This window comes from Dipteris shenzhenensis, chromosome 13 (assembly GCF_047967505.1).
Source record: "Dipteris shenzhenensis isolate YYH24624 ecotype China chromosome 13, Dip_SZ_1.0, whole genome shotgun sequence".
NCBI lineage: Eukaryota > Viridiplantae > Streptophyta > Polypodiopsida > Gleicheniales > Dipteridaceae > Dipteris > Dipteris shenzhenensis.
Window position 1 is genome coordinate 13,667,177 of NC_141608.1, and position 11,226 is coordinate 13,678,402.

Consider the following 11,226-nt stretch of genomic DNA (forward strand, 5'->3'; position numbering starts at 1 on the left):
GTGAGTTGGTGTAATTCAGGTAGTTCAGGGAGTGATTGAGTGAGGTGATGATTGTAATAAAAGGCTAGATAGGAGAAGCCTGTTTTCACTGATACAGTTGTGTAGAATAAACTTTTCTTTCTTCTTCTTCTTCTTCTTCTTCTTCTTCTCCTCTCTGGAGTCCCCCATTTGCTCATGCACAAGGAACCGTAAATGAAAACCAAAAAAGATGATACACGAAGGCTGATACAATGTGTCAATGCAACTTTCAAGATAGTTCCAGGTTACAAACTTGAAGAAGATACAAGCTGGTGTCCCCACCAATAATAACATAGATCATGAGGAAGATCACCAGTCAAAGAAATAATATATTACAAAAGAATAAGCATCTTCCTACCCTACACCTGCATTCCTTGAGTATGATACCATTTATTTGCACACCAACAAGATGGCTGAACTTTCATGCACAAGACCCTTAGTGTTAACATCGAAAAGAAATCAAGGTATGGAATACCATTCCTGCCCCCATGATTCCTGCTGACTTGATGACCATCAAGGGCATTGGACATGCACTTGTTCCCAATCAGTGCAATCTGATATGCAATCACATAGCTTTACATATACAGCCATGTTTCTTTGCAGATCCTGACTGGTGAAATTGTACTTTTGTCAAGGAAGAAAAGGATTATGAGAAAGTGAAGCTTGTCGCTGTTTCTTGTAAGCTCTGTAAGAAAAGACCACATTCAAGAGCATAATTCAAGCAAGTCATTAAATATCAAAGTAGGGTATGATTATACACCCAAAAAAAGGGGGTTATTTTTCCTCATTGCCAAAACAATGTGAAGACCCAATACTTGTATTACTAACCTTGTAGCTTGAACCCCTCCAAGGCATAGTGTACCACAAATAAGAAACAGGAAAGGTAAGGCTGTGGCACCATAGTGCATCCGATTGTGTGTCTTTACAAAACCATATCCAGAAGCACCCTGACTCTCTATGTCACATAAAAAAATGCAGCATTTATAACTCTTCAAACAAATAAAGGACACAAGAACTTTTGAGGCATGAATCATGATAGAAGCTGAATGAAGTTTAAAATACAGCTTGATCTGATAGAACCAAAGCCCATTGAGCTTGAGTTACCTGTCATAGAATGGCCTGCTATATTTGCTGCAAAATGTTTCCAGACGAAACATTTTCAATAAATATAAGTAATATACAAGGACTTGCACAAATATCAGGGGTCAATGAAATTGTACTTACCAGTCTTGAGACAGGCATATGCTTCAGTAATCTGCAATAGAGGAATAGCCTTGACCATGAGTGCAAATTGTATCCCTACATCTGCTAAAGCCTAAGAATCATCTGAACTATACTGGAAGAGATAGAGATCCAAATCTGACTAGGTTCTCCAACCTAATAAAGCATTCAACATTTTCCATCTAGGAGTAACACATAATCAATGCTGTCAAAACAATGAATGCACCAGGTTTAGCATGTTTATCCTGACTTCTCGGTTGGGAAACCCAGGAAGGATAACTGGAAACTCAGATGAATAAGCACTCAAGTAACCCAAATGCATCCCAAACTTGAAGACAAGATTTTTAACCACCTTTCGCACCATGGATTCTTCTTCCAGCTCTTGCAAAGCAGTGACAAAATACGTCATTAACTAGGGCTCAGATGAAACATCAAGAGGGCATTCATATCAACCCCCAATATACCCTGCATCCCGCTCCCTGCGCCCCCCCTCCCCCGGAAACCCCAAAAACACACACCACCACTTCCTTGTTTGTGGCTCAGTTCAAAGCATAAACCTTTGTCATTTCTTCATTTGAGGGATCTCAATTACTCCAAGCCCACCTTACACTTACATTGATTGAGCTCTGTTCTCATTTTCCCACTCTTTTATATATACAAGACCCTTTTTATGATAAAAGTAGGAAAAAGGAAAGAGGCTAATCAATTAGGTACAACCATGCTGCTGAAATGGGAGTCTAGGACTTCCAAGCCAATAAGCAAGCCTCTCCTGTCCTGCATGTTGCAATGACACTCAAAGGGAACAAAGGACTCAAGTTACAAAGCCAAGGCTATCATCCATGACATTTTCCTTGAGACCATATCATAGATGATGATGTCATCACCTATTTGGACTTAGCTGTTTTACACTTCTCGATATAAATGCATTCGTCATGGACCATGCCAGGTTTTGCATCATCAATCATGCATGTTTGTCTGTATATCAAGTCTTTTGAGTTAAACTTTAGAATGCATTACAAATTGGTACTTCTACACGTATACACAGGTCCTTAAGGATTTAAAGGTATAGTTTCTCAACGGTTAAGGAGAGTTTCCAAACATTTCAATAATTTGGCAACGTGTATGAAAAACCCATCTTTGAGGTCTTGCGACTACACTCTCCTGCACCAAGCTGAAAATAGATTATGCAATAGGAAGCAGTCTATTAGAACGGTGTGGGAACCCTTTGATCACTGGAGGTCTTGACATTTGGCTATTAATCACTAAACAATGAGAGCCAGTTACTGATGTATATTAAAGACGAAGAATATACGAGATAGGTGCCAAAGAGGGATTTTAAAGGAGGTAAAAAGAGGGTTTTCCCTCAGGTTACAGTAAACATAAAAAAGATGGAGGCTAGTGTAGAGAGTGGCATTTTGATATAAGGCCAAAGATTCTTCAACATGGAAGTAAAAAACATGATGCTTATCTTGTGCAACATCTTCCATTGGGAAATTCAGAGGACCAAGCAACCCGCAAGAAGAGGATGATCATTGGAACCAAGTGAGCTTATCGAGCCAAGTACAAATCCGATGGGACCTTGGATGGCAACACTTGTTGTCAAAGGCTATCTACAGGCTGAGGGAGTCAAGCATAGGGGGTAGGAATTGAGCACACGCACCCACCACGACATGAACCACATCCTCAACCCACGAAGAGAGAGAGAGAGAGAGAGAGAGAGAGAGAGAGAGAGAGAGAGTTTTTTACTTCGTAGCAACAATGCCAAGACGCACACAGTAGGCGTATCCGAAGTCGACCACGAGGATCAAACACACACACACAACGACATGAACCAGAGCCTCAACCACCAAGACCCACGCGGGTTTTACCAAACTTGGTGGGGAAGGATGGCTTATACACGGTGAGAGAGAGAGTTTTTTACTTCGTAGCAACAATGCCAAGACGCACACAGTAGGCGTATCCGAAGTCGACCACGAGGATCGAACACACACACACAACGACATGAACAAGAGCCTCAACCACCAAGACCCACGCGGGTTTTACAAAACTTGGTGGGAAAGGATGGCTTATACACGGAGAGAGAGAGAGAGAGAGAGAGAGAGAGAGAGAGAGAGAGAGGTTTTTGACTTCGTAGTAGCAACAATGCCAAGGAGCCAAATTGACTCATTCGAAGCGATTCTTAGTGAAACAAGACTGCTCCTAACTAGGGATAACTTCAACCAACTTAGCTTGAAAGGAGAGTCTTAGGCTAGCCTAGCATGTCTACAACCGTTATGATTATCTTAGAGCAGAAATAGGCTAGGATTACATCATGTAAGAATAGGAATTGCATTGCTTGAGTGTGCAGGAAGTACCGTGGGGAAAGGACAGAAAAGTAACTCTAGAAATGAGGGAGAGTGAGTAGTCAGGGGCTGACCTTACACAGGAACCTGTGAGGGGCTGCACAGGGACAAGAAAGAGGTTAATTCCATATTAGATTCAGCTAGAGCTAGAGCTCCTGCTTGTGAGAATCCAATTTGGCAGAGGATCAGTGTATTCATTAGAAGCTGAGTACAAATGAGACAGCCCTGCCTTTTATAAGATTAGGACAGGCTGTTTATATCTTTATTTATGGGATGGTGCCCACAGATTGCCACATGGCGTTATTCAAGCAGCCTAGAGGTTCTTAGTACAAAAAGCAAAGCCAACTTAGACGCTACTAACTAACCCCCTTTGTTACACCTAGGAATCAAACACACACACACACACACACACCACGACATGAACCAGAGCCTCAACCCACGGAGAGAGACAGAGAGACATGCATACATATGTATGTATATACATACGTATGCTTTGAAAACAATATAAGATCAGAGATGCTGATAAGAAAATGAAAATCAGGTTGCCCCACAGCTTGCTTCACCAAGTCTCAGGTCATTGCCTCTCCCCCTCCCCTGGCCTAAGTCTCAGGTCATTGCCCCTCCCCCTCCCCTGGCCTAAGTGAGGTAACCACGTGGACTGCAAACGGTGCAGTCGACTATGAGACAACAAATTCTTTGATCCATGAGAATATAGAAGATGTCTGCACGCCAAGCCTTGCAAAAACACTAATGCGGCTCAATGGTCTTCTCAAAACTCATAGCATAAAGGCAGGCTGCAACGCTTCATTGCACAGTCTACTGCATCTACATTACACCTAAGGATTTTCTATTAAAGCTAGAAGCATTTAGACCCCTCTTCCTCACCCTATAGACTGTCAACATATGCTTGCACGCCCACACGCACATGCACACATGGAAAAGTGTTGAAAGCTGTGACATCAAGCAGAAAAAACAGCATGCCAACGACAAGGTTTTGCCAAATGAATTCAAAGAGTATTAGTGAATGTAACACAAGCCATCAAAAGTCCCATAGACAATGCAAGCAGGAATTTCTAGCACCTAGGATCTCTGCTGCTCAGTTACTAGTGAGGCTACCACCTAGGCATTATTTCATCTGACCTTAAGTTCCCTCTCCAGCAAATTTAAAGAATTGACTAATTAACACAAGCCATGATCTTATAATATATCAACCAAAAGAAAAGGGTGTTAGATCCATAACTTACAGAGATGCATGTGGAAGAATTCTCAGTAATTAAGTAAACATTCACATGAAAGCATTTCAAAACAAACACAATCCAGAAAAAAGGAGGGGCTCTATAAGGGGAAGGGGGAGCTAGTAAAACAAACTCACCAGCCTGAATTCTGCCTCAGCATGGCTCTTCAGATTTGCTGGACGTCGATCAGGATGATTCTCCAAAGCCTTTTTTTTGTATGCAGCCTTAACCTACTTTCATCCATTACCACATTAAGGCCTTCCTAGAAATGATGGACAACAATACAAAAGGAAAGATCAAACATGTAGCAAGTTTGTTAGAAAATCATACACACACATTACTACAACATAGACACTGATCTCAGAAATGGCAGAAGCATAAAACATAATGCACAAACAGTTCCAATATTCGATAGTTTAAAAATCAAATTCTGTCAAATGACAGTTTCATTAAGAAAGCGAGCTCTTACAAGAATTCCTTGAACTCCTTCATGGGATGAGAATGGAAAGAGCTAAGACGGGTTAAAAGCTAACTTATTGGCCTCCCCTTCAAAGCTTAAGCGCCCCAATTACCATGTCTGGCTGGGAATGCACTTCCATACTAATGTGACTGAACATATGGCCAACTCTCCACAATGAGATGAGCGTAGTCTGATAGGGACTGGAAAACTGTTGGAATATGAGAGTCATCTTCCCACATGTGAGCCCCCAATTGAGGACATCTGGGAGACATACCTGCAACAAAAATGAGAGGGATGCCATGTGGGCAAGAGAGACATGGGTGATCTGGTAGACACATGGACTGCCACATGGGCATGGCCACAGCAGGCAGGCTGCCACGTGGACAGCACCATCGCTTGTCACATGGGCAGCAGAGGGAGAATATTTATTGGGGCTGGAACCCACGGAAAGGACTGAACAGTCCACAAGGGATCCCCATGAAATATGCCCAAGTTGGGGGCTGTCCATGAGCCTAATCAGGGATGAGTTAGGCTGGCTGGAAAAGCCCAGACAATTTGGCAGGCTATTAGCCTTATATAGGCCAGAAAAGGCAGCCAGGTCAGCCAGAACACACCTGGGTCAGCCAGGGACAGACCTGGGTCTCAGCAGGTCTACCAATGGGATGCAGGTTGGCAGTCTGCCTGCTTGGTCGGAAAAATCCAGACGGGGACAGCACAGCTAGCCCTCTCCTATGAATAGCCAACTTGCAAAGAGAGCCCTGAAATGGCATTTATAGGCTTCCCCATCCAGTCGGCTGGTAGGGAGGAATCCATTCGGCTGGTAGGAGGAAGGCTAGTCAGTTTTTTGGTAGAGGATCAGCTCCTATAAAAGGGCCATCTGGGGTGTCTCATTCCTCATCACTTGGAGCAGCAGTCCAAGAGCAGGAAGTAGCAACAGGAGGACCATCCTTGGGCCTATACACAGGAGGTGAAGGAGACCTACAAGGGCTGCAGACTTAGCTCAAGGTGCTGCCCACCTAGGCTGGCTTTCCGAACAGCAAGGTGGAAGGGATCATTAAACAGAGCTGCATAAGCACAAAGGAGCACGCGGGCTCCGAGATCTAGAGGTGCCAGGCAGATAGTAGGACATTTTGGTAAGATCGGAGGACCACAGTTTGGTGGGACTCTGCATCTCCTTTTGTATTACCTCTAGTTTGTGGACGGATGAAAATATATCAGTGTTGCTTCAATATTTGTCTTGGATGCACTGTCTATTCTGGCTTGATACACACATAATTGGTTGTGAAGTAGACACAATGTAAGAAGTTTGTTTCTGTAGTGAAACACTTCCGCATGTAATTCTTGGGCTCCATCTATCAGTCGTCCGCTTCTGTGGGATACGCTCTACTAGAGCCATGATGGAAGTTTTCGGGAAGTGGAGCTTGAAGGCAAGGACCTTGCTAAAGGACAACCTTGATTCATTGCTCGAAGGAATTAGCTTGTGTTTGAAGGATTGTACCCAGGCGGGAGACTTAGGTTCAAGCAAGCATTTGAAGGATTGTACCTAGGTGGGAGGCTCAGGTTTAGGCGGGTGTACGACACTCTAAATTCTTTACCTCTTTCACTTCATTATCATGGCCAATAGATATCAAATCCCAAATTTTGGTGAGACGGGCAAGCTCGATGGGACCAATCTTGGTGCCGAGGGAGCCATGGGGGATTGCGATGAGGACAAAGCTGTTGCCTCAAGCTCCTGTAACTACTCCAACCACATCAACTACAGCAGCAGTGACAGCACCAGCGGACCTTGTGTTAGTGAGAGTTATTAGTTTCCATTAAATGATGATTAGTTTATCAACATCTACTAGTTTGTACGAAATTGGCTATTATTGTATGATGGCAGATATGGTGCTTCCTCATATTCAAATAGTGAACTCTTCTTTCGAGGCTTGGACTACATTGAGGGATATGCATGAGCTCAACAATGAGGCAAGAATCTTGGACCTTGAGATGAAGTTGTACGGCATGAGGCTGGATGAAGGGACATCCGTACATGAATACATGACCAAGATGAAGGTGGTGCAGGATCAGTTGACGGCAGTTGGTCAAAGGAAGAGGTTGACTAGGATGACAAGGTTGTTGCTGGGAATGCTCTCCCGGAGCGATAAATGTTTTGTGACTACAACGATTGCAAGCAGAGGGCGACGCCTTCGAGGAGTTGGTTCCATTTCTACTGCAACAAGCAGCTCCAGAAAAGAAGTACGAAGGTACGGATAAGGATGACAAGGCCCTAATAGATCACGACAGGAGCGAAGGCAAGGGCAAGGGTAAGCCTGGCAAAGGCAAGCCCAAATTTGACAAAGGAGTGGACTCTTTAGATGAAGAGAACAAGAAAGAAAAGAAATGCTTCTCTTGTGATAAGCTAGGGCATATAGTGAAGGATTGCAAAAAGAAGAAGGCTGATCAAAAGAAGAAGGGGAACAGCTCAGAGTCAGAGGAGTCAACTCAGTTGGTGGAGGTAAAAGAGGAACTTTTGTTGGTGGCATCTCCGACTGCTCTGCTGAGATTAGGTATATGGACCCCGTGTTATTGTCACGAGGTCCGACATTGAGGATTGGTCAAAAGACGAGTCAGAGACCTTTGTAAAGGTGATGGACAGTGATGAGTGCCCAGAACCATCTAGGAGCTTGGCTGGTGTTATTGACACAAAGGGGATTCTTTGACAGGTTCCGAGGACTCAAGGTTAGACGGAGGCTGTGGGACAACAATACAGAACCACACATGGAGCTTCACGGTCCAGGTAATCTGGACTTATGCCTGGGATATGATGTCCCGAGTATGTTGTTTGGTTGCAGACCAAGCCGGACAGAGGACGGGTTGAAGCATACCCTGAGAACTTGGTGCCTGGAGGACTTCAAGCTGTTCACTCATCACGAGGGGGACAGTTGGAGAATGCTAGTACCTAGAGGGCTCGAGTTTGAAGGCGGGTTCGTGATTGAAGGTGTGGTGCCGTTAGGTGGTGCCAAAGATGGACATGTGTACCAGACTGGTGTGCGAAAGCAGAACCAGACCTTGTGGAGTAGGAGCCACTGATTGAAAAGCCAGGAAAAGACTATGGCGACACCAAAGTGTTCCAGGGGGCTACAACTCCGGAGCTGCTGGAGCATCTTCATCGACGAATTTGGATCAGGCCAATGTGGGTCGGTGAGAGGGGCTATTGGATTAGGGTTGGTCACCTCCCCACCTGTGGGCCCCATATAAGGAGTGCATCCAAGGGTGAACCATGGAATGATAGGATTGGACATGGGGCTGCCACATGGACGGCACATGGGCTGGCCACCTAGCATCCAGACACTAGCCCAAGTAGTTCCATCCATGTTTCGTTGCCCCAAATCTGCCCATAGGACTTCCAAACAGCCCATGAACTTGTGCGCCGCACCATTCCATTCCACACACACACACACACACACGCACAATATAATTTTGATTAGTAAATGTATCTCACATACTTTGCTGTACTGCCCAGTACCTTTGCTGATGTCAGTGCCTTGTCCATGCAGTCCTTGCTTGCTAGAAACCCTGCCCAGATCTGCCCTTTCCATCTGTGGACAGCGTCTACCAGATCTGCCCTCCATGGTGTCTCAGGGATCTCCTCTCTCTCTCTCTGCTGCCCACATTGCAGCCCATGTGCTGTCCATGTGGCAGCCCCATGTCCAATCCTATCATTCAATGGTCCTCCCACCCCCCTCATATGGGGGCTCATAGGTGGGGAGGTGACCAACCCTAGCACCCCCAGATCCTCCATCCACTAAACTTCTAAATGGGAGAGATATGACAAGTAGCCTCTTCTAATCAGCTTTGTACTCGCAGTGCCATCACCCAGCTTGGGCAGCAATACATGGATTTGATTGGAGCCTCTAGCTTGAGTTCTTTAGTACACATGGGCCTTCTTTTTTTAACCATTATTGTGGTATCTGAATGCGCACTTTCATTGTATGGAGATAGAGGTTGAGGAACACCATCTTGAGCACTTGGAGGGAGGGATACGATTTGGGCAGGTCCCAAACGTAAACTCACAGAGGTATGGAGATAGAACAGGGCAAGGAATTCAGCCGCCCCCTGTAAATGCACATGTCTCTCCTCAATTGAGGGCTACGAAACTTTTTTGCTTCTACAAGGTCTATATTTGCAAATCAAGCTCTCCGCTCTGCCTCACGGCTGCAATGCGCATGTGACACGAAGCTCTTGGCAAAACAAAAAGTCACTAGATTAAGATAAGACAGGGAAACGATAAGTCTAATATATGGACACTGAGGTATGCTCCATATCCATGAATGGCAGATTCGATAGGATCGAGAGAAAGTACATACAGATCATTGCCCTGCAGAGCCCGGGAATGGGCCTTCCTGAAACGTCTTGACGAAGTGCACATTGCAGGGGAACGAATTGATTATGGGAGGCCTAGTGCGCAATCAAGGGTATACAAAATTTCAAAATTCCAGAAGAGTGCAGAGATGAAAATGGCAACGAAACCAACCTGAGATAAGGAAGCATTAGGGGGGACACCCAACAAGCTTCTGGCCACACAGACCCTCATGGTGTGCTTCACCTGATAAATTAGTTGCAGGAACGACCACTTAAAGAAGAAGAAGAAGAAGAAGAAGGTGGGTGGGTGGCCTAACATCCGAAGAAGAAGAAGAAGTTTGTGGTAAGAGTTTGGTGGCTTGCATCCTTGAATCTCTCTATGGATGAATCTATCTTGCCAATTTTGTAAAGATTCTTGAATCTTCCCCTTTCACATTGGCGGCACCGGGTGCCGCGTGCACTACCCTTTTCCGCAGACTCTCGCAACGCAAACCGTCTTGCCACATGGCTTGGCAAGAGAGGGCATCGCACAAGGCATGTTCTCAGTTTTTCCTAATAATCAATCACTACAGAGATCCATGTTTTATATGAATTGTCTTCTCTTTCACCATTGCCCTTTTCAATACTAGACCTCTAATAGTCTCATTGAAGGATGAGTATATTGGTTAGAACCAGCTCCATGTAAGGACCAGTACGTTGGTTAGAACCAACATGGTGGCTATAACCAACGTCTATACAAGCCTCCTAGTTGGATAGCTAGTGCAAATTGGGAAGGGAGGCATAGCATTCTATAGCAATCTGCATTATAGTCTCTAGATCGACTGCAAAATACTATCAAGGACAATTATTTGTGAAACTCTTTCTCTACTATATCAAGGAACAAAAGTAGAGAGTACCTCTACCTCCCATTTGAATCCAACCCCAATCTAAAAAAGTGTTTATTGACTATACCCCCTATTTGAAAAGTGCTCACTCCCCATTTGAAAAATTGTGTATGGGTGCGACCCACCATTTGAATCCAAAACAACTCATGTGCATGGTAGCCTTCTACTCCAAAAGTGACTACTAAGCCATGGAAGGCACTGATCGACCTAAGCATCTAATTGTCTTCTTTGCTCTTCTTTTATAGGGATACCACTGGACAATTTGCCACTTATCAGACCTTGAACGAAAAGACTATTTGGACACTATTGACTCCTGAGTGTTTATTTACTTTCAAACTTTCCTTGTGTTTGGTTTAGACCCCTTAGACTTCTATTAAGGTATTTTCCTAATAGAAACTTCACTTTTTGCAATCCCATCATTGACATACTAAAAGTGCATAGATTCTAAACAATCATCTAAAGTGTCATATTGTGCATTGAGCTTTAGCTTACTCCATCAAGAAGTGAAGCAATTGAATTGCCCACTTAACTAACCTTATTGTAAATCGATCTTGGTCACTTGGTTAGCCTTAGGTCTGGTGTGAAACAATTTTCTAGATATAACTATACCAAGGTGATGATTTCTTAGGAGAGGTGCATATTGCAAAGGTTTAAGATTCAGTGAGTTGGGGAAACCCAGACGGGAAGCTCTAATCCTAGTGAGAGGAGTGCATGCATCAGGA

At 44.3% G+C, this 11,226-nt stretch overlaps 1 protein-coding gene across 2 annotated transcripts; it reads right to left on the reverse strand.

Annotated features, from left to right (window-relative positions):
- Positions 1-238: 238 nt before the first annotated feature.
- LOC147895056 (uncharacterized) lies at positions 239-10,065 on the reverse strand. Of its 2 annotated transcripts, XM_087384008.1 has the most exons (6): positions 9,793-10,053; positions 4,954-5,046; positions 1,243-1,273; positions 1,123-1,149; positions 847-973; positions 239-703 (listed from the first exon to the last, which is right to left on the reverse strand). In XM_087384008.1, exons 1-6 carry the CDS (start codon positions 9,937-9,939, stop codon positions 649-651), a joined length of 480 nt encoding a protein of 159 aa, XP_087240134.1. In that variant the 5' UTR covers positions 9,940-10,053; the 3' UTR covers positions 239-648. The 2 variants fall into 2 exon arrangements, with proteins under 2 accessions (XP_087240134.1, XP_087240135.1); XM_087384009.1 differs by lacking the exon at positions 1,123-1,149 and having other exon boundaries at positions 9,793-10,065.
- Positions 10,066-11,226: the final 1,161 nt, after the last annotated feature.

Excerpts from the sequence above, each read along its gene's own strand:
- LOC147895056 (XM_087384008.1), bottom strand. The coding sequence starts at position 9,939 with ATGTTAGGCCACCCACCCACCTTCTTCTTCTTCTTCTTCTTCTTTAAG. Across the intron at positions 974-1,122 it reads AGCAGGCCATTCTATGACAG|AGAGTCAGGGTGCTTCTGGA; the intron begins GTAACTCAAGCT and ends TATGTGACATAG. Across the intron at positions 704-846 it reads GGAGGGGTTCAAGCTACAAG|AGCTTACAAGAAACAGCGAC; the intron begins GTTAGTAATACA and ends CTTTTCTTACAG.